This window comes from Dysidea avara, chromosome 13 (assembly GCF_963678975.1).
Source record: "Dysidea avara chromosome 13, odDysAvar1.4, whole genome shotgun sequence".
Lineage (NCBI taxonomy): Eukaryota > Metazoa > Porifera > Demospongiae > Dictyoceratida > Dysideidae > Dysidea > Dysidea avara.
The window spans coordinates 16,403,281-16,427,332 of NC_089284.1; the positions used below are offsets into that span (position 1 = coordinate 16,403,281).

At 37.0% G+C, this 24,052-nt stretch overlaps 2 protein-coding genes across 3 annotated transcripts; one reads left to right on the top strand and one right to left on the bottom strand.

Annotated features, from left to right (window-relative positions):
• Nucleotides 1–7,348: 7,348 nt before the first annotated feature.
• On the bottom strand, nt 7,349–13,565 carry LOC136243786 (eukaryotic translation initiation factor 3 subunit I-like). Its single transcript, XM_066035390.1, has 7 exons — nt 13,486–13,565; nt 13,252–13,432; nt 12,273–12,598; nt 11,198–11,308; nt 9,891–9,980; nt 7,569–7,735; nt 7,349–7,516 (listed from the first exon to the last, which is right to left on the bottom strand). Exons 1-7 carry the CDS (start codon nt 13,486–13,488, stop codon nt 7,435–7,437), a joined length of 960 nt encoding a protein of 319 aa, XP_065891462.1. The 5' UTR covers nt 13,489–13,565; the 3' UTR covers nt 7,349–7,434.
• On the top strand, nt 13,547–17,148 carry LOC136243785 (ornithine decarboxylase-like). Of its 2 annotated transcripts, none has more exons than XM_066035389.1 (13): nt 13,547–13,814; nt 13,867–13,994; nt 14,174–14,341; nt 14,396–14,432; nt 14,488–14,650; nt 14,725–14,857; nt 14,909–14,997; nt 15,179–15,260; nt 15,308–15,391; nt 15,438–15,593; nt 15,645–15,734; nt 16,689–16,897; nt 16,948–17,148. In XM_066035389.1, exons 3-13 carry the CDS (start codon nt 14,174–14,176, stop codon nt 17,060–17,062), a joined length of 1,326 nt encoding a protein of 441 aa, XP_065891461.1. In that variant the 5' UTR covers nt 13,547–13,814; nt 13,867–13,994; the 3' UTR covers nt 17,063–17,148. The 2 variants fall into 2 exon arrangements, with proteins under 2 accessions (XP_065891461.1, XP_065891460.1); XM_066035388.1 differs by having other exon boundaries at nt 13,548–13,814; nt 14,170–14,341.
• Nucleotides 17,149–24,052: the final 6,904 nt, after the last annotated feature.

Below are 24,052 nucleotides of genomic sequence, written 5' to 3' on the forward strand. Positions count from 1 at the left end.
TGAGATGGTCACCTCTTGGAAAAGTACATCAGAGTGCAGCGATCCAGGAAATCCACCACCATTGCCTAATAGTTTCATTGCAAAGCCAAGTTGTTTCCTGTAGCATAGCTAGTTGATACATGAAGACAAACTTACCGCTACTATGAAGACTTCTTTAGCTGATGCAAGTGCATTGGTATAAGCACTAGCAGACTGTGCTCCACTCCCAACATGGAAACTAAACATAGGAGAAGTAGGCCTAATAACTACTAAAAAGACAATGCTTGTGTATGCACATGCCAACATAAATCAGATGGCTGCAGGATCGAGGTTTCCCAGGTCAAGTCATGGATTTTTTTTTCTCACTTTTCATACTTTATACAACATCTTGAAACAGGCTGTAAGACCAGGTATCCTACAGGCCTTCAGCACTTGTGCTGTAAAGCCTTTATAAATAAGTTTTATATTAAATTTGAAATGCTATCAGTAACCTTACTCCAACAACATCCATCCCAATTTTCTGTGCAACGGACAACAAACGAGGAGCTATCCCAACTTCAACACCAAATTTATCACCAAGCTATTGAATAACATATCAATAATTCTGCTAATCTCTCATTGCAAATAGCTGTGGGGTCATCAGCTAAGATCCTTAGTACCAGTTTAGCTAAGGATCATAAGATTTGATCTTGTACAATTCATCTTCATTATCAAATGTCATCAGGTGGACACCTGCATGAACTTGCTGCAAATCTACAATGAAGAATTATAACTGATATCAAGACACATGGCAATACCACATGTAGCTGTTTGACTCACTTGATAATAATTATGGGAAGCTTGTTTGCATAGATTAGCATAAATGATCTGAGGGGGGTCTACACCAAGTTTTGATATGGAATGAATTTCACTTCTGCTGACACAGTCATAACCTGTACCCATCACAGCAAGTGTTTGGAGCAGCATCGGATCATCGTTACATTTTACAGCTACACAATGAACAAACAAAATTGCTTGTAAAGTTAGTATACACCTGCAATATTAAAATGAATTATCTATATCTAACAGTGTGCCAGTTGTTGTTAAAGCCAATAATCTATTGACACCAGCTGATTAGAACATATCAAACACATATATATGAAGGTAAGTTTTTGGTGAGTTCGAGGAGTGAGCTAGAATTGGCCCATTCATTGCACCCTCCAATCTTAGCTTGCCAAAAGCTTATCTTCATACAGAATCATGTACTTATACTGGCCAAACCTCAGTTAATATTAAGATTCTTCTTTCCCTCTTTACTGCATATAAATTTCATCAGAATGGCAGAATCCAAAGGAAGTTGGTTAGGATGGTAGGTAGGTACCTGAACTAGAGGTGTGGATATCGATGTCCCAGATTCAAACCTGTTCATTTGTTTTCTGTTTTGGTTAGTGTCAATAGTCATTTGGTGGCTTCTTGTTGTTACTGATCACCAGCTAAGTGCCACTGACCCAAAGGTGGATATAATGCCAGCCAAGTTAAATTTCTCACTATAAAATGGTTTCACAGATGGAAGTAGGTCACACCACTACATAAAAGAAATAAAAAGAAAAAAATACAATGTTAATAAACCAAGTTAATAGGCCATTGGCCTTCATGCCACTACACTGATGCCCTTGACAAACCACTGGGAATCATATAACTACTGTCATTATACCTGCAGATACCAGTGGACATTTAATTCCTAATTCAGTCATGGTTATAGACTGAAGTATAGAGATTAAATGCCCACTAGAATATCTGCAGGTATAGGCATCCTCTCTTGTTTCACTACTTTTTAGCTATTCTTTTGCTCCACTACTTTTTTTCTTTGATCCCTAATCCAAATTCCTAATTTTTCCTTCTATTTTACTTTTATATAACATAATTATGACTAATGAACCAGTGCATACCACATCAAAAAAGAGAAATGCCATAAAAATTAATTTGCATTTGAAGTTTGAACATGCATCCTGCAATTACTGAGAAGGCAAAGTGGCATTGTTTTCAGCAATGTTCTGCCCATTACACAGTATTGAACAGCATGAAAAGTGTTTCTGCAATCAATCCAGTTGCTCTGGAAATATGGGTGATAGGCAGCCACAGGAAAGCCATGTTGCACTACCATGTATTGATATTTTTTGCATTGTCAGCACAAAGAACTGGGGATAGGGACCCGCCGATTATGCTCATAATTTTACCTATTATGCTATGCTGCACTGCTCAAAAATTTACCTATTATGCTTAAATTTATGCTCAAAACTTACCTATTATGCTCAAATTATGCCCAATTATTTATGCCTCAGTTTCCATGCACTGCTAATAATTTCCAGTTTATGGATAAATAATAAGTGGCTGAAGCACAAACCTATACTTGTCAAAATGCATATCACAGAAAAGATCGATATACTCTAATAGAACAGTCAGTTATGTGATTGTTCTATTAAAGTTACTGACTGTTCTATTAGAGTATATCGATCTTTCTGTGATAGCTATGTTTATAAGCAAGAATTCATACTGTTACAAAATATTCTACCTATTATGCTAGCATTATGCTCAATGCTTTCAGGCACATATCATGCTCATAATAATGCCAGCATAATCGGCGGGTCCCTAACTGGGGACAAAGGTAAGTACATGATGCATGCATTGTAGCTGCTGCAGTTGAAAAGGCTTGTCTCAGGCTAAAGCAAAGTCAAATAAAATAAAGCCCACGACCTTTTCCAAAGTTGAGTTATGATCCCTAATGTACAGTACGGTAATATCGTACAGTATGGTAGTATTGTATATCAGGGATCATGGAGGTTTGGGCTTTTTAGCACTACAATATCACCAGCCTCACTCTTCCTTCTTGACAGCTTGGCAGCATTGGTTAGGTATAACAAGCCCAAAAATGTCTTCAGACCAATGCCTGCCTGACTGATGCCTCCAGCCAAGCATTACCCGACAATGGATAAAGCTATGGGCTTGATTTCTTCACTGCTTCATCCCAACACATGCTTTTTTGCCAACCACAGCATGTACAATACACTCACCATGGACTTCCCTTTGTCTCCTTTGTGTCCCAGTTCTCTGCTGACAATGCAAGATGTTGATTTGCGATAGCACAATATGGCTTCCCTGTGGCTGTGTTAAATAGCTGCATTTAGATTTGGGGTTTATAAATCTATGGATTGCAGAGACACTTCTTGTACTATTCTTCATTGCTGAGCTGCATTTTTAAGTTGATTCACTGACCCTCTGATCCATTATATTATACATTCAACAATCATTATTATAGCTATGGGTATTGTCAAGAGTCCATAATAAGAGGTCATTTGCAATAAATATAAGTAGCTATAATACAGAGTTTCTTAATTGAGTGCTAAGTCTGGTAGCTAGGTGTAAGCCATAAAGTATAAATTATACCCGGCACTCATATCTCAAATTGTCTGCATATGAGCTATACATGCACAGGTTAGAGTAATAAGTATCTTTATTTGCTCACACATTCATTAAGAATGCAATAGCTAATTTAATTGTCTTACAATGACTCAATTGTGCCCAGCTGCTCTTTAGACTTATTAGAGCATCTCGAATTCTCGATTCTACAAAAAAGAGAATTAGCTGAGATTGAAACTTTTGTTTGCCATTTTAATAACAAGTTTAGCAAGTGTATATATGCAGTGCAGTTATCACTCATAATTTTAGGGGGTCTGAGATTTTAGGGAGGCCAGAAGTCCCATCCCCCCAACAGCTAGATTACTAATCCTATGAAATTCAGTTTTAGATAGCAAAGAAAACAACTACTCAAGTGACTATATATTTGCAAAAAGGTACTTTTCCACACATTTTACAGCAAACAAAAAAATTAATTTTGTAACAGTTGACTCCGTGTACTGATTAAGTTTCTCACTTTCTCTTCATATCAAAATGTAGCCAGCTTGACTGACAATTACCAATAATAAAAAGTTTTATGAAGTTTCAAAGTTGAACAGGCTGTAGGACCAGGTGTCCTACAGACCTTCAGCACTTGTGCTGTAAAGCCTTAATAAATAAAAAAATAAATAAAAGCTGAGAAAGAAACAGGTAGAATTTTGTGTGTGAGAAAAGGTACCTTTTTGCAAATCCACTCACGTATTATTTATTTAAATGAGTGATCTTAATTATTTTTACCATTTTACATGCAATAATGCATATACAAGCAAATTTAATTTAGCTACTATCACATTCTTGTCATATGCAACAATGGCGGATCCAGGATGGGGCATTTGGGGAAAATGCCCCCCCCCCCTTCAAGAAATTGCATACAAGATCGAGATACTCTAATAGAGCAGTCAATTACTCTAATAAAGCAGCCACAATGTTCATGAGGCAGTGTAGCTTACCTATGAAGCTATAAATAGGATTTTATTTTACATAACAGACGTAATATAGTCGGTAAGGATAACTAGCTATTATTGTTGAGACCTTTTTTTTTTTTTTTTTTTTTGGTCTTCAACTGGTTTTCAGCAAGTTTTTTTTGGTCTTCAACTGTTTTTCAGAAAGGTGCCCCCCCTCTTTCCAAACTCTGGATCCGCCCCTGTGCAATATGTATACCACATACATGATCAAGTTCCAGGGATTTATAGCTAACATTATTCTTTGATGCAGGACCGCCCACAGGGGGGGGGCAACTGGGGCATTTTTACATGGGCCCCAGCCTGAAAGGGGCCCCTTGAATACCTGTTTAAAAATCGATATACTCTAATAGAGCAGTCAAGATCTAGATACTCTAATACAGTAGTCATAGTATTCTTCAGAGGAGCAGTGTAGCAAGCTATGTGCACTGTAGTTATAAATAAGGAGATATAGTTGGTGAGGGGCAGCTTTTGTCATTGTTGGCACATTATGACCTTTTTTTGTCTTTGACTTACAGCTAGGCTGAAGTTGTGATTCAGAGTGGAGCCTGGGGCCCTGCTTTAACTCTTTGCTCTAGGCCCCTTAATTTCGCTGGGCGGCCCTGCTTTGACATCCACCGAATAAAGTGACTCCTATGGCAACTGAGTATGACACTCAAGTTGCCACAGGAGTCATTCCTTTGGTATGAAGTTCATATTTCTGAATTTGGCATCAATTAATAATCTACCATAGAAATAAAGATCCTACTCTAAAGATTTTACAGATCTTAAAGGTGGGTGGGTAGATTATAACTTTATGGTATGTAAAAACATGTACAGCTGTAACTTAGCTATTAACTTCAAATTAAAACCAAGTTGCTTCTTAGAGTGAGATCTTTAATTCTATGATGTTGACAGTTTAATTGAAGTCTAAGGAGATAAAGATAAACCAATTTTCAGTAGAAAAGTGGCCATAAAGGTCAAATCTGGGATAGCCCTATATCCAAAAGATTTTTGATGGCCTATCCTAAAACTGTGCTGAACTTGCATATATATATACAACATCCCCCTTCTACTTTTTGCCTTACCACCACCAATTTCAGAGACTCCAACTTGAGACTTGCTTCAATGTGATGTCCTTTAGCTGCAAGCATGTAATTCACTAATGAAATTAGTACTTCAGTATTATTATTATTATATATAGTACAGCAGATTTTTTTGCATGGCAATTCTTGTCAAAATTGTGCTTTTGATGAAGCATGCAAAAGACGTGGGTGTCATTCTCAGCCATGGAGAATTCCTCCAACAAAATTTCAGATTTTGTACAAAAAGCATATCATGTGACTATTTCCATTGTGTGACTGAGTAGCTATAGCAACTTACAAAAGCATGTCAATAGTCTATTAGAGTACACGACTGCTCTATTAGAGTATCTCTTGTTACAAGCATTGACTAATAAAACACTACCCCTTGTCTGTTACATAGGTGACAGTTCTAAAGTAAACTAATGCACAAATTTTATATCAATGTATCACAGCTCAAAGCACTTCAACCTAACACTTGTGTGGCTTTCCCAGTACTAAGCATGAAATTTCTATTACGTATACTTCTTGTGAACGTGACGAAAGGGCACCACACTTATCACACATGGCAATATGTCATAAAGGTATGACACTTTAAGTCTACTTGACACAGGTTCCATTGTTAGCAAGGTCAGTTCATATAAAAACAAAAACAACAGGGTATGCAACAGAAAAAAATAATGTACATTTTCCACATCAGTTACATGTGTCTGAGGATGTATGTTTTTGAACATGATGGTCTCAACTTCCTCACTTAGTATGGATACAGGAATTGATTGCCAAGTTGCATGTCTATAATCCGAGCTATAATATGAGGTGTTAACATGCAATAGTAAAAATCACTTATATAATTATGATGCAAGTCAATCAGTGAACTACACACTATATACAAAAGTTTTTACATGTTTAGATATAACTTCCCTTGTATGGTAGTATACACCCTATACCTAATTATAGTAAAAACGATTATACTTGTCATGCTACCAAGAAAGCATGTCAGTGGGCCACCACTGTTATTTGCTTGTAGTAATGGTTTCACAATCTCCTACAATGACTGTTCTATTAGAATGTGTATTTATTAATTGGTTTTTGTATATTAGCTCTGTGGCTGAGGAAGATAGAGACATGTATCCTGTCCACACTCTAAACTAGTCTATAGCTACATGAGATATAAATTACATACGGGATAACAAATTATTATGTAACGTGATCCTTACGAAATATCCGAGAGATGCTATACAATTCAACTTCACTGATGAGGTATAAAAATATACAAATTACATAGTGTGTCATGCGGCCAAGAAACCTATCGTGCCACACCATGGGTATATTGACATGAAGAACTGAAACATAATTTTCGCACATACACATAGCTCCATATTCCCTTCCCCAATTTAAACTGCAAATGCCCTCCACCTTCAGCACCCCACATACCAAATTTAAGCAAGATTGTTCTGTCTCTCAAAGTTTGGCTTAATTGCTTTCTTTGTACACTTCACAACAGCCATTTTAAAATACAAGAGAACAACTTTATAATTATATCACCTTCAAATTTGGGACATACTAAAGAATTCAAATACTAAATTCAGTGCTAATCTGATTAATATTCACAGAGTTATATTATGGAGAATTATTATTTGCATAACTATATTATAGGATGCTCTCTTTTGATGGTCTATTGCAGTGGAATAAGGTAATATGCAGTATTGCGATATACATGAATATTATGGGCATCTCAGGACCAACCAATAGTGTGAGAGGGATTCTTTAAGGACCATTACCAAGTGTCCAGTTAAATTTTCATTGATGACAAGAGGAAAATGGTTTTCGTTTTTTAAGATAACTTTTAGTACACAATACGTTATGAGACTAGAGTGTATAAAAATTGCCCTGACACCACTGCCTCATCTCATGTACTACAAACAGCATATCAGTGTATACTGACTACCACAATAATATACAGTTTGTGTTTAGTGCACTAGACAATTATCAATGTACAACTAATATTCAAATTTAAAGTCAAAATATGATTGGTCAAAGTTGTGCACTCGCACGTATCCATCCTCTCCTCCACTGCTGTAACTATAAGACACACAATGTGATAATCCACACCACAAAGAGTGACTTGGGTTACCTCTTCCCATCAGGGTGGAAGGCCAGACTATTGATGGGACCAAAGTGACCCTTCACTCTACCTATCTCTTCCTCAAAGATCATGTGATAGAAACGGGCATCAAATTTTCCTGCCCTAGAGGTTGTCGTGGTTACTTCCATGGCTTCCTGTCCACCTCCCAACACAACCTAACACAACAGTATACACCTTGTGTGTAGTGTAGCAATAAACAGAGCATTTGATATCCTTTTTGAGATGTTTTAACTTTTCTTTTGTCTTGTTCTCTGGTATTGAGTAGTGTTTGTGCTGCTGTTCGCATAATACCATGGTGATAATGTAACATGCTTGTTAGACAATCAGTATGAATTGTTAAATTAAAGTTCATTTGCAAAAAAATATTATCTTTTTTAGAATGATAGTTTTTGGTTTATGACGAAAACGGTAAGTTGGTAACACGCACAAACAGTATATATAATCACCACATTCATCGAGAGGATATATTTGCCATGTATACCTCTTTGTAGGGAGACAACTAAATGTACATTGAGATGTATCCCAGGAAAGAGGTTGCACTTTAAAAGAGCAGCCACTTTCACCAAAGCAAGCATAGCCGTTAATTGGACGAGGTACGCCATAGTCGGAAAGTTTGGTGGGAGGATACTTTGGTGATTTGCCATTATGGTGAGGAAAAAGCTTGGCAAATTTAGTAGAGTTAATACAGATTTGTATTGGACAAATATTTTGGTGGATTTGAAACACTGCTCATTCACCAAATTTGCCAAATTTTCCGGCTATACAGTATAGTGATACTGCCCTGTTTGTTTTATAAAGGCTCAGACTGAAATCGATTATGGAAATAAATTAATGCTCATGTGACTATTATCATGGATTGGTGTCTTGCCACAAGAAGCACTCATTTCAGTATCCTTGCCATTCTACGAGTTGGGAAATGCTAGTTAAAGGTGAGATTCGCCCAACTCAACTTTTCCATGATATCTGCAGGACTCGTCCGTTCATTATAACAAACGTAGCTACAATGTTACATGCTGTCTAGCCATAATCAAATCTTCAGGCATGCATGTAAAACAAATCCACTCCTATTGGCATAGAAACGTTATTATCATAGTTTGGTGCTGCATAGCTGCACATTACAGAATACTCGTAACAGTTGCAACATGGGCATGAGGGATTTGCCTAATATGTATGCCCAAAGCCCAAGGGCTGTGGGTATACATATTAGGAAAATCCCTCATGCCCATGTTACAGCTAATATGTGATCGAATTTGACAAAACCAGGCTTCCACGCACACATCCAATTCCTGACTTTTACCAACTGTAACATGACCTACCAGCATTCCATTAACCTGAAATTTTCACACAATGCTTCTACAACATTACACAACTACAGGTGAAAATGTTAAGCTGATGGCATATTCCTACATTGAATTATGATCTCTCAAAGTCATAAAACTGGATGTGTGTGGGAGCCTGGTTTTGTCAAATTCGGTCACATATGTATACATGTTGCACTAGCTATCAATACAAAAGTATTGCATGTTGTCAACTTAGTTCTCATTTCCTCTCACAAAGAAACACCGGCTCACACAAAATGTAACTGATCATTAACACTGGATGCCATTTGCCCACAACAATGTGACCAGATCCGCAAAAATTTGACATAATAGTGCATTTTTCGGATTCCCGTTCATTAAATATTTATAATCTACTTAGCCAAGTATACCCTCTGGCAAAGTTTCAACCTCATATGCCAATAACTTTCGGAGTTACAGCCCTACAAAGTAGCAACAACAGAAAAACTGATTTGTACAGCAAGTATAGGGAAAATAAATTACAGGTGCTACTAAAACAGTTGTACAGTGAAACTTACAAACGGATTGACGTACTGGGCTGAAATTTTCACCATCATGTTCGCCACAGATAAGGGAATCATTTACTGGGTAAGTTTGTCCTTTTATCGCCTTTCTTCACTGCATACAAAGGCAAAATTTGTGAAGAAAAATCGATCGCTTCAATGTGACGTAAACAAATGCACATAACTTGCGTATCCTTGGGTCTACTGCAACAGGATTTTCCGACTCCTCTTGAGTAGGCAAATAAGATGATATCCAGGTTTTTATTGCTAGTCCCTCCCTTCACTAAGAAAGAGTCGTTCAAAAAAATTTCGGAATTTTTTAAATATTCACCCATTGTATTCAATGCTGTATACTGTAAATTTTGGCTTGCACTATTGTGTCGGGTTTTCGCAGATCCGGTCACATATTCTCTTGTCTAAGAGACTGTATGATGTGACATCTATTTACACATCATTTCATTGACACTCACATGATCCAGCAGAGGTGAGATGGCAGCTGAGTTGACAGGTCGTTCAGTCTTGTAAGTCTTCAATAGATCCAAATTGTCCGCATCAAACAACTGTTACAATCAACAACCACAATCATCATTAGTTGTCAATTCATTTTAAGTCAACACCAACAGCAAATAAAATATGAGGTCATGGTGTTTAGCATTGGTTCAAAATTTCTCTATCAGTACCTCAAGTAAACTTCACTTAAGTACAATATAAACAAATCTATATTAGAGATCATGGAGGTTTGGGTTTTTCTGGCCCAAAAAATCAGCTTCACAGTACCATCCCGGTGCCTTGACAGTATTGGTCAGGTATAACCAAGCCCAAAAGTGCCTTCAGTACGACCCTAAATACTTCCAATAGGTAGCTACAAATTTGTAAAAAATTTATTCAATGGGATTTTCTACTGACTGACTGACTGACTAACTGTCTGCCTGCCAGATGCCTTCAGACAAGCATGACTTGATAATGGCTAAGGCTACGGGGTTGATTTTTTTCACGGTTTGACATCACTTTGTCCCAAGATGTACCTTCTGGCATACCACAGTACTTAAAATCCATGCATCATGGACTTACCTTTGCAAAAAAGTAAATAAACAAGTGTAAGGAATTTTTAGGGATCATAGAAAAAAGTAGGAAACAAGGGAGGTCGCCTATAGTGTTGCCACAATATATCGATACATCGATAGTATCGATATAACAAGGTGGTGATATGATGATATATAGCCAATCAAGTTATATTGATGGTTGCGCAATAGTGGTGCCGCTTAGTATAATGATGTGGAGGAGGCCAGACATATGGTAATTGGTATTTAATTAAGTTATGTGTTGATGGTGTAGTGTGGTAAACAAGCCAACCCCAAAGTAAACTGGAGGTTTTAAGGTTTCTATGTAGTGCCAGCCACTGTTAAGCTTTTGCTTGAGGTACAACACAGAATGTATTAGCTTTTGCAAGAGTAGCTGTGATATACATCCAACTTAAATTTAAACTTACAATGAAGAGTATGTATATGTTTGACTTGCAAATGTTACAGTTAGTTCTATATCATGATATATGTTCATATCGTGACATAAACCTTGGTGATATATGATATAGAGCTTTTCTATATCGTGGCAGCACTAGTCGCCTACACCTGCAGATATACTAGAGAACATTTAATCCTTATTCCTTATACTTGTATTATATACATTTTACAGGCTCATCATACTTTAAGTACATACAAAAAATAATTGTAAATTAAATTAATACAAGATGCTTCATGTCATCACTCATACCACATACCTTAGCACTGGTGTCCTTACTGGAGGTGATAAACATGGTAGAATCCTTGGACAATTGTAAGTCAGTGATCTGAGTTTGGTGAGGCTTGATTGATTTGACACACTTTCCATTCTGATTAAACAGAGATACAAAGTCAAACATCAAGGGTTCAAACAGTTTGTTTCTAACACTCATATGTGACCATCTCAGTGAAAACCTGTCTAGTTCGCACAACTTCCGAATTTATTTTTATTTTCTCAGCATTATCTGCATTGTTCAAGGAATAAAGTTTCAGTCGATTATGGTGAGTAGTTTTGGAATTGATAGTAGGAAGAGCAAGGAAATCGATTTATACAGTGACCATACTAAAAATAAACTACAGGTGCTTACATTCGCAGCCATAACCTCCGTTTGGATTCGTTTACAGAGTTGGGATTTGGCTTACAATGTTCACCATGAGTTAGCAGATCAACCAAGGTTTAGTTTTCGCCCAGCAGTTACTTACGCATAGGCGTGTAAAGGCAGTTTTATTGAATAAACGGCAACAATTTTGTTTACACTTACTGCACTGTAAACAAACACATGTGACATGCAAACCATTGGGGCTACAGAAATTAAACAAATATTTTTGAACTCCCCATGAGTAGGCAAATAAGATGGTGTATAGGTTTAATTGATTTGAGTCTTCCTTCTCTGAGTAATGGCTCGATTAAAACTTGCATAAAATTTTCTCTATAACATGCGTAATTTCACCATTTTTTTAAAATTTCGTTTTTCTCAAAATGCATGCTTGTGCGGACTAGATGGGTTTTCACTGACTTGGTCACAATATATGCATCTATACATTCTGCAGAAAAAGTACTGTCTATACTCTACAATGTAGGTAGGCTAAAAATCAAATAAATCCATTCTCTGAGTTTGTGATTAACAAAATCTATAGTAACCATGGTTATGAATGTTTGCTGAAAGACATTTGTCAAAAAGTGTAGTTAACTGCTGACAAATGTTCAAACCTTTGTCCCATCACTGTAAGTTAAACCATACATAGAGGTACTATATAGTACAAAATTGTCTATTATAACCACTAGTAACTCACTCTGAGATCATACTGTCCAACCATTCCATTCTCATGACCCGTCAACAAATAATTATCAAAAGGTCCCCAACTGGCAGCAGTCACTTTTGACTTCTCCGCCATTACTACACTGATCATTTCAAGTGACACAACATCATACAAGTATATCGAACACTTCATCCCCATTTGTTCATCTGTGCTATAGTAGAACACCTTCCTTGGACTGGAGAAGCCGCACGTACGCACAGCAGTCTCTGTTTTTAAATGGTGCAGCTCAGAACCTGTCTCACACTCCCACAACTTGACTGAGTTATCTGCACTACCTGTGAGCACTGTTGTGGAGTCATCTGTATCACAATGAATTAAGAACAGACAACCTTAAGGTGTTTACTATGTAGACATGCTCTTGAAAACTATACAGGCATTATGCACTGCCCCACCCACCTCCAGGGGTCCCCATACACCAAATAGAGATTTGGCCTACTATATCCCTGAGGCTTTTGACAATGGATAGCTTGGTAAGGCAAAAAAAAAAAAAAATCTATAGAAACTCTTATTAGGAAGGTAGGGATATAGTGGGGATTTGACAAGCTTCTTAGTCCCAGTACAGTACTGGGAAAATTGGCATTAGAATTTCTCAAGTTTACCTGTATTCCCCTTACCCCCAGGGGTGGGAGATAACAATGATAGGAGTGTTATAATGGCTACATAGAATAGCAGTTGGGAATAGCTCTAACTCATGCTATATGGTAGTCTGGGGCTACCTGCTTCTTTGCAAAAGTAAGGGTCTCGTTCATTTAGACGGCGTATGCAACTGCTGGGTTACGTCAGATAATTTCCCTTCAAGTCAAACAAAAGCATTGTGTTGCTAAGTAGCAATTTGTGTGTGAACGTTATAGTTGGCTACTGCAGAATTTCTGTGCTAGAATAGACCCTTACATTTTGCACAAGGCGTGCAGCACCACACTAGCTAAACAGATGAGCAATCTTCATAGGATACGGTTAACATCAATACACCAGACGGCACCGTTGTGCCCATTGTACGTTCCCAGTCGTTCACCGTTCACACTGTACCACACGGTCGGCTTTGTATCTTTCGATACGGAAAATAACAAGTCTCCATCCTTGTTGTATTTAATCTGAGTAATAGCTCTCTCATGACCATGAAGCATTAAAGGCCGCTACAGAGACGTAAGGGATACAACACTACTTTACAAAAACACGTGTAACGTACCATGCTGAGTGATTCTTATTAATGCGCTTCTCTGGTATCATGCGGTGCTCTTTAAATAAGATTTGTTCTATGTAAAGAGCACTGTAGTGTCACGTGATACTTGGCAACTGTGTGTTACGTTACGATTGTGAAATCCGTCTGGCGTGTGGCCAATCGAGTGTTTTTCTTTACAAGACTGAGATTTTCTACTCAGATAGTGAAGTATTTACTGTTCGTGAACTTTAGAGTAGACAGGAGAATCTCATTACCCTTGTGAAGTTTTCTTGAAACAAACCGCCAAAATTTCCCGTAAAGTACACAAGCCGTCTCGAATAGGCCTTTCCTTTTTGGTAAGGATTTGTAATAGCGATGTTAAGCAGTTTGACACGTGTGTTTTGACAGGTTGGTCATTCCTCGGCTGCCAAGACTCCACGAACTCACTCTCTGTACCGTCAGCACTTAGAAGTGAACTTTGAGCCGTCACTGGAAATAAGCTAGCGTTTGCTAAGGGATTTAAGCAGCGTTGTAAGGTATGTGAGTAGCTCTTTTACTTAAAAACGTTAGAGGTGGAATAATTAGCCATTATGCATGTGATCAACTATGTTCCAAATCTTGCCATGTTTGCTCATCTATAAGTTTCTACCTCGAACTGTACGTTGTGGTATATTGCTGTATTCTTTTTACTGTTAATTTGTTAACCACTAGGAAGATGGAGCAGTTCACGGCAGAGAATGGCACAGTTGTAGAAGTGTTCCCGTGTCATCTTACAGTCAAGGATATCCTTCAGAGGAAGACTAATGTAACAAGCAGTAAAGATGATAGAGAGGACCCATTCTACATAGTGGATCTTGGCAAGCTAGTTCACCTGTACAAACATGTATGTTCAGTAGTGTACATTTTTTAGCCAATGACTGTATTTGTTTTTATCTAGTGGTATGACCTACTTCCATCTGTGAAACCATTTTATGGTGAGAAATTCACTTATGTACACTAAACGAACAAGTAGCAATGTTCATTGTGTAGCTGTAAAATGTAACGATGATCTGATGATACTCCAAACACTTGCTGTGATGGGTACAGGTTTTGACTGTGCCAGCAAAAGTGAAATCCGTGCCGTATTAAAACTTGGTGTGGACCCCTCTCGGATCATTTATGCTAATCCATGCAAACAAGCTTCTCACATTAAGTGAGTGAAACAGCTACATGTAGTACTGCCATTTGTCTTGATATCAGTTATAATCTTCATTGTTCTACACGTAGATTTGCAGCAAGTTCAGGTGTCCACCTGATGACATTTGATAATGAGGATGAATTGTATAAGACCAAATCTTATGATCCTTCTGCCAAAATGGTACTAAGGATCTTAGCTGATGATCCCATGGCTATTTGCAATGTGAGGTTTAAAAAATAGTTAGTGTGTTATTTTTATTTTTCTCTTTAATAGCTTGGTGTTAAATTTGGAGCTGAAGTTGAGGCAGCTCCTCGTTTGCTGTCAGTTGCAAAGAGGATTGGAATGGATGTAGTAGGAGTGAGGTTAGTGGTAGTGTTTTCAATGTTTGGCTGTGATGAATAGTAACTTGCCCTCTCTGAGACAAGCTGGTGCTGAGCATTGTTTACTTTGCTGTTCACATTCTGAGCCAAATTGTTGCTGGACAAACACAAACATGCCTACTCTAATGCAAAACATGTGGGATGTGTGGTTTTTGTTTTATAGTTTTCATGTTGGGAGTGGAGCACAGTCTGCTAGTGCTTATGCCAACGCACTTGCATCAGCTAAAGAAGTCTTCTTAGTAGCGGTAAGTTTGTTTAGTAGTCAATTAACTATGGTACATTCTTTCACCAGGAACAACTTGGCTATACATTGAAGCTATTAGACATTGGTGGTGGATTTCCTGGATCACTGCACTCTGATGCACTTTTCCAGGAGGTGAATATATTCCATTTGTTATAGTCACACTATACAATGATGTTAGGTCACTTCTACTATAAACTCATCACTGGCTAGTCTGTTTAGCCAGTACAAAGATCTCAAGATTATCGGAGAACCTGGACGTTACTTTGCCTGTTCCACACATGTGTTAGCTGTGAATATCACCAGTAAGAGATGTAAAGTGGACAATTATGAGAAGGTAATGTGATTACTGTGAATGATATGGTCAACTATGTTGTTGTTATTACAGCACTTCATGTATTACATCAATGATGGTATATATGGGTCATTCAATTGTATCTTCTATGACCACACCATACCAACTCCTCAAGTATTGAAGGTATGCATGTCAAAGGGTTTTCACATAGCAATTTAACATTTTGGTTGAGCAAAAGGGAGGCAGCGAAACCCGGAATAATCGAAAATTAGATTCTAACTTATTTGTGCTCTCTAGTGTTTTTGCATTCTTCACTTTATGGCAACTCTGTCAACAACACATTGCGATAGCAGAATAATGCTAGATGGCGATCGTTAAATAGAATACATTTAAATACACAATCGCAGAAAGTTCTTACTGCTATACCAGCTGTCACACAAGTAACTGTCCAAATTTATTAGTGACAAAACACTCCATCCCATCCTTGAGTATCTACTTTAGTTAACCTCTCTTAACTCTGCTAGTCAAATGTGTTCTAAAGTAAACACTATAAACTCTCATTGCTTTGTACAGCATTACTCTAATATAAATTCAGGTAGTCACTGGTGTGAACAGCTGGTATAAGCAAGTATAGCAGAAAGAACTTGTAGTTTTGTGGCAATTGTGTATTGAAGCATCTCAGAAAGTAGTTTAGTTTGTTCTAAAGTGAATAGTTTTGTTTTGCATTCTATTTAATGAATTCCCTGAGGATCTTCTATCGCAATAAGTGTATGTGATGGCAAATTCACTCCTCAACTTTGACAAATGAATCTTGTACTATTTAAGCCCTTTCAGACAGACAGACTTGGGGCCTCAACCAAGCAGTACAAGAGTTGAAGATTTTAGTAGCAAAAGTAGATTGGTTTGAGTAGTAAAAGGTCACTTGAATTTATGCAGTATGTATTCTATTTAGTTGTTTAATGATAAACTAAAGTTTCAAATGCTTCAGCCAAAAGTACTTTCCCAAAAAGGTGGTTACCCTATGGATCCATCCCTGGTGATGGTTTAAGTGTCTCATGTTTGTGAGTAATTGTTTTACAGAACAATAGGAATTTTGTTCACACAAATTTGATATTATGTTTAATTCTAATACTTTAGGGCAGTTCTGATGTAGTCAGTGATAGCAGTATTTGGGGTCCAACATGTGATGGGTTGGATAAAATCAACGACAGTTGTCTTCTACCAGAGCTCAATATCGGTGACTGGTTATATTACGAAGACATGGGTGCCTACACCATATCAGCACACTCAGCATTTAATGGATTCTCAAAACCTGTTGTTTGTTACTACTGCACTGATAGAGAATAGTAAGTATATAGTTAAGTGTTGTCCACTGTAATATTTACTTGTGTTTCAGTGTTGAGCTGGAAAGCTTGTTAGTGGGTACACAGCCTAAGGAGCCACTTTCCTGTCAGCTCATGAACAATCAGTTTGATAGCACAAGTGTAGCACAAGAAATAGACTGTTGTTGAACATGTTTGTTTGTGTAATTGGTTTTTTTAACAGTGTATTTACTATCAGTGTTTGTCTCAAACCAAAATATCTTGATGCAACGTAACCAGTTGTCTGTGATGTACTAGCTCTACCAGTTGCAGTACAGTTTTGCATGCTGGTTGGGTGTATGTCGGTAACCACAAATACGGACAAGTACAAAATCTACTTTTGCCGTAGTGAGAACTGTTTGACTAGGTGGTGAATTTGACTTCAAGAGCATCTCTTCAACAAGCGTGTTGTGGAGCCAGGCTTTGCTATGACTACCCATCACAACAGCATCAGAATGGATAGGAAGATGCCTTCTACATTGCCAACCTCGGGGTACGTAGCTATGAGTGATGAACTAGCTGTATTATGGCTGCTGACTGTAACTTGACTTTTCAATAAGCTATTGACCTAACAATCCTTCCATACATAACTCAGTGCCAGGTCAAAATTTGAAACTAATGGCATGCTCCTACATTGAGTGGTGGTGCTTCAAAGTCATAAAAAGTGGATGTGTGTGGAAGCCTTAAGTTTGTTTTATCAAATTTAGTCGTATTTATTCATAATGCAGTGCCTGTAGGCAAGGTTCATATTCTTGCTGTGGCATTTTGTTTAATAATGATTATACTTTCAACCATGGGTATATACAAACACCAACTAAGATTATCAGCTAGTTAGAGCAGCTAAACAAATTCAAGTTTTGTGAGTAACAAGTTAAGCTAGGCCATGCACACCAATGGGGCTACTAGCATATCATAGCTAGGTGCATGCAGCAACTTATAGTTTGTGTTGTTTTATTTGCAGTCATTGGAAAGGATTTCAGTACTCATAATATAGTTGTTTATAGACATAATGCCTATATACAGTACAATAGGGACCACAAAGGTTTGGGCGTGGCCCATGAAAAATCACCACCCAAAAACTCAGTTTTCCCTGACAGCCAGCTATGAGGCAGTATTGGTTAAGTAAAACAAACCTTCAGATCGACCCAAAATGCTTTCAACAAGTTGCTATGGAATTTTAAAAGAAAAATGATTAAGTAGAATTTTCTAGTGACTGAGTAAAGCCTTCAGACAACCATAACTCGATAACAGCTAAGACTACGGGCTTACTGTTCGACGTCGCTTCAGTCGGACACATGCCTTTTGGCATACCACAGCATTCTTCATGGACTTACCAGTGTCCTCCTTTGTGTCCCATTCATCTTTGCTGACGGTGAAAGGTGCCAATTTGGTGGTAGTGTGTAATGGTTTCCCTTTGTAACAGAAATCGTCTGTATTTTTCATAGTGGCTACTTTTTCATTTGATTGCAGAAGTGCTTTTTGAACAGTTCTTGATTCGTAATGTACAAATGAGCCAAATTTCAAGATTTTGCACATTTCCATCCACAAGTTCAGGAATCACCAGCTCAACATGAACATACTATACATGTTTAATGCAATACACTTTGTAAGCTGGTTACATCATAAGTTATCTTATTTATATCATATCATGGTGTGTATAGGCTGACAGATGGTTTATCATGACAAATCTATCATAAATGACAAAAGTTTGGCGCAACTTAAGTTTGGCGAAACAGCATGTAAAGTAGTTTGATGGATAAAGGGGAGGAATTCAGCAAATTTACTATGCAGCAAATATAAAATACCTAATTGGGGGCAAATTCTCCAAACTTTAGTCTCACAGAACTGTTATTTATGGTATCGGTATTTCCCAACTCTAATCTCACACTTACTACATTAACAAACACTTCCTTGGCAAGAGCTAATGCATTAGCATAAGCAGCAGATGATTGTTCTCCACTACCCATGTGAAAACTGCAACACACATACAAACTTGAAGCATGACACTATATGGAGAGCATCACAGAGAAGCAGTTGCCTGCACTAAGTCTTATAAACTCAGCATATTCAACAAATAGCACCTATGAAATTGTTACAGGGATACGGGAATTATGCCTGAATAATTTTGGGAATAATGACAGCATTTTGATGCAGTTTTAGAGCATAATTGGCATAAAAATAAACAAGATTGTGACACTCTAATAGAGCAGTCACTTACTCTAATAGAACGATCGGCGCGAAATAGTTCATTACTCATTGTACTAGTCACTAAACATCTTGTTAGCCAGTGTTGGGGCAATTACTTTTTAAAAGTAACTTGTTACATATTACACTTATTACTTGCAACTGAACTATTTAGTTACGGTTACATAATTATTACCCATAATTATAATAAAGTAACTTGTGTCCACAGCCTTAAACTGTCACATGTGAAACTACCACCTTATCACGAGACATGATTGTGTTGTTGGACAATGAGCAAATCTTGGTTATAAGTAAGAAGCTGGTGAATAAGCTTCATTCAGTAGGCTCTCGTTACAGTAACTTTATTCTTAGGTAACACATTACATTTGTAAGTAAAGCGACTTGAGTTATAATACCAGTTTTTAGAGTGTATTTTGTTACATTACTTTGTTTCCACAAGAGTAATAATTACATAGTAACACATTACCCCCTACACTAAAAATGAGAATAATTTTGTATCATGCAATTGATACAAAATTATTCTCATTTTGTATAAATTTTTCTTCACCTGTGTAATTAAATTATACAGCAAGATTATGAAGCAGTAAAAACTACTAAATCTGGCTGTGAGAATAATGAGTACATTTGGGGAATAATAAGAATAATGTTAACTTTTTAGAAGAAATTCGGAATAGAATAATGATGAAATTTTTTTGAACATAATTCCCACAAGCCTAGCAATGATTGAATGTGTTGTCTGTAACACATACAAGTCAGTTTGAGAACAATAACCTAGCAGTTAATTTGACCTCAGTTATTAGATAGTTTCTCAGTCATTTAGGGTAAAAAATGCACAAGAAAACACTATTTACTATCTCAGATGAAGTGTCAAATATCTCATGATATCAAAGTAAAACTCATGACACCTTGGTATTGATATAAAGTATTCCAATGCACAAAAAAGTCAATTGTGGTTCCCAGAAGCCTTCTTTCAGCCCCCCATTACCCCACTCTTTCAGCCACCACATTACTTTATGTGGATTTCCTAGCTAAGAAACAAACACTGACAAAAGGACATCACATTTCAAGCGACTTGCTTGGTTATACAATTACAAGTATAGTATACATCATAGTCGGTGCTATGATGTGTAACCACCCTCCTCTGATTTCACATATAATTTAGTTTCCTCATGCAGCTAGCACCGTATACCTAATAATGGTAAAGTATATTACTATCTTATGTGACTTAATCAACTGGATTCGGTTGCTGAAAATAAGGCCAAGTAATTAATTGGTCCCAAAGGCGGTCTTATAAATGAGGTTTCACTGTAACAGGGCAAATACAGTCGATTTCAGGTTACCTGCAAAATGTAAATGTACATTTCGCACACGTGAGTTGTGAAAATGATCATGATAATGTCACTCGCAATGTTTAAATGTGCTAAATAACTAGCTCAGTACACCACTGATATTGTCTAACAACCTAAGGTGGTGTGGTTGTGTTATTACAAGGAGCTTGGTTGTAAAGAAATAGCTGACGTGTGAAATCAACGTGTCCAAATTGCATCTGTAAGCAGTCTGAAATTGATTGTACTACTGAGTGGACTACTCTTGACTGGTCATGTAGACGACAAAATCATTTTGGCTGATAAAACTATTACTTATTCCACCTGCTTTTACTACAAACAATTGACAATAACTAAACACTCTAGAATTGTATAATATATATAGCCAGTAACCACATAGTCTGACTAACTTGATCTTATATTTTATAATAGACAAAGTTGGTCACTGCATATAGATCAATGTTCTCCATTTTTATGTCTTCTAAGAATACCTACAAGTACAATGTCGAATTATATCCTCTTTTACCTTACTCCCATTTCGTCCAAACAAAGTTCTTTAGCCACTGATAGCAATTGAAGAGCATGATCTGATTTCACAGTAACAGTAGGATCATTTGCCATAATCCTAGGCTAATCACCAACTTGGCTGTAGGGAAACAATTCTTTATCTTGTACAATTCAACTTCATCAACACCAACTTTAGCTGCAAACCTACACAGGAATAATTATATTACTAGAAACCGGCTGATACACACAAAAATGAAATTTTCAGCAGGGACCATAGGACATCGATAAAAAGTACTGAAACAAGCTGGAGTAGTGCATGATATTAAATCACAGTAAAACAATAAGAAGTGTTATATCTCTACTGTTCTCAAGATACCAACCATAATGGAAATGCACAGTAGGGAAATAACACTTTTTATTGTTTAGTATTGTGCACTAATCCAGATTGTTTCAGTACTTTTTATTGATGTGCTATGGTCCCTATACTCTAGTTGAAGATTTGACCCACCAAAAATTTTCAAAATCTTTTTATTCCAAAGTCTGACAAGCCATCAGTTTTCACCATGCGTTTCCTGTTGGGAAGCCAATAAATATACAATCTAGTTTATACAACGTGACAAATTTGTGATCATGCCAAATCTCATGTATCTGCTCTTCACACCAGTAGTGTGAGTGAGTGTCATTGCTATTTATCTAGTTAGCTAAAAATTAATGTTGCTGAATGCACTTGTCTTTTTCTCAGGAATCAACTCAATATGAACGTACTAGTAGTGACATATCGATAACTTAGGAAATGGAATATAAATATTATATGGTTGCATATATATAAATAGTATCATGATAATGTGATAAATATGATATATCGTGGTGCAATTTTCAGTATCGCTCCCTATTCAGTGAGACTAACAGTCAGTTATTTGTAGACCCAGCAGTGAGCTGTTGGTGATGTGATTACCTAGTTGTCACTTGCTAATTATTTTCACTATGTGTCCAGCACACTTGCCTTTTGTGGTAAAAGTATCTAGCCCAGGAAAAATCATAATACATTGCACCAAAAGTTCATAGATTGTAGGGGCCCTCTACAATATTAAGAACTCTTGATAGCTCTATATGTTATAGCTTTAGTGGGCATTTTCATTTTAAACAGAACACATTTTTAGCAATTTTTGTCTTGTGTCTTGTAGCATTAGGTTTACATGCCTCAAAGCACTTGTCACTGTCAATATTTGTGTGTTAGGAACAGCTGGGCCGGGATATATTGGAGGAGGATTTCCTGACTGATAAAACTGGCACTGAAACATTTTTCCAATAGGTATTTGTGACTATTGCCGGTGAATCAGGCTAGTACTGTTATATCATCCTTGGAGGTCACATTTGGTAGCCAGTACAAAGACCTCAAGGTTATTGGAGAACCTGGACGTTACTTTGCTTGCTCCACACATGTGCTAGCTGTGAATGTCACCATTAAGTGATGTATATCATCTCATCCTAACAAGGTAAAAGTTCAGTACATGGTGTAGTGAACTTCATTGTGATATAAATGATATGGGAGTTCATGTATTATATTAATGATGGGGTGTACGGGTCATTCAATTTGTCTACTACACGGCAACGTCACACTGTATTTTACAAGTAAACATTAAATTTTCTATCACTAATCAATGTTATTCACTGTAGCATTCTACAAACTCAGTCGACCAACATGTGACTCAATAAACAAAGTGAATAATCCATTTCTACTACCTGAACTCAATGTGGGAGACTGGCTGTACTATGAAGACATGGGAGCCTATACCATATGTGCTCAGTCTCCATTTAATGGCTTCTCCAGACCTATGGTTTATTACTATTGTACAGGCAAGGAAGGTGCCGGTGCATGGTGTTGTGGATGGAGTTGCAATTCACTATACTAACATGCATATAGTGGTCTATAATGTGCACCTCTCTAATAAAATTCATTCACTAGTTGCATGTACAAAGATCATAAGCTGTTAAGTATAAATAGCTAGTTAGCTATATGTGCTATATACTGAACTTCACTGATGAGTTAATAGACCAGTTTTCTAATAGAGCATTTATTCACTCATGTGGGGCTTGTGTGCTTCACCTGTTAATTTCTCTGACTACCTTACACTTATACACACAGGTATAGTTCACACAAACATACTAGCTAACATTACTTCAGAATTGTATGTCTCTGTAATCACTATAGCCTCTACTGTATGTAATTCCAATTCTGTAAAGCAATTATTAAAATTAAAAAATTTAAAAAAATTACATAGTTGATACCTCTATAGTAGGGGTGGACAATATTAATTTTCAACAAAATCGAGAAATTCAATGTTTGATATCGATGTGCAAAAATGATGTAATGTAACAAGTACAATGTGTTAAGTATGATACAACATCTTGTACAAAAAAACTTCATGGGTATATATAGCTCAAGCATACAATATACTAGGTGGTATTGACAACCAGGAACTATGCAATAAATTTGGCATGCAGCATTCTTGGAATAAACAAAATGGACAGGAAGGTCAGTTGATATGGACTCCGTGACTAGTTATGAGTTATTCAAGAGACACATTGCAATATTAGTAGTTATTGAGATAATGCACCGATATTTGTGTTTGAAGATATTGCCCACCCCCTTGTATTATAAGTGTGTTTTGTGATCATTTAGCAAAATTATTCAGTGAAGAGCCTGTTAGGGTCATCATCAACAAAAGAACTCATCACTCAATCATCATTATCATGTCAATAACTGGTACAAGAACTAGTGAACACAAATTGTACAAAGATGGAAGTTGACTGTTGCTAACTGGGAACAATAGCTATCTCATATTTTCAATCATTTTTGCAAATGCCATGCCACACTGCAGGTGGTCTTTATTTATCTCAAATTGCCAAGATGTTTTCCTTTCACAAGTATAGATATACTATAATCAAGAGTTCATAATATAAAAAAGAGAGGAAAGTGTCCTACTACAGTATAGCCTGTACAAACGCAAATCTCAAAGTTATGATGTAATACCTATAGTCACTTTCAATGTGCTAGTTGGTCAGGGATGCACTCGGCATTAAGTTTCAATGGTTGTTGTCG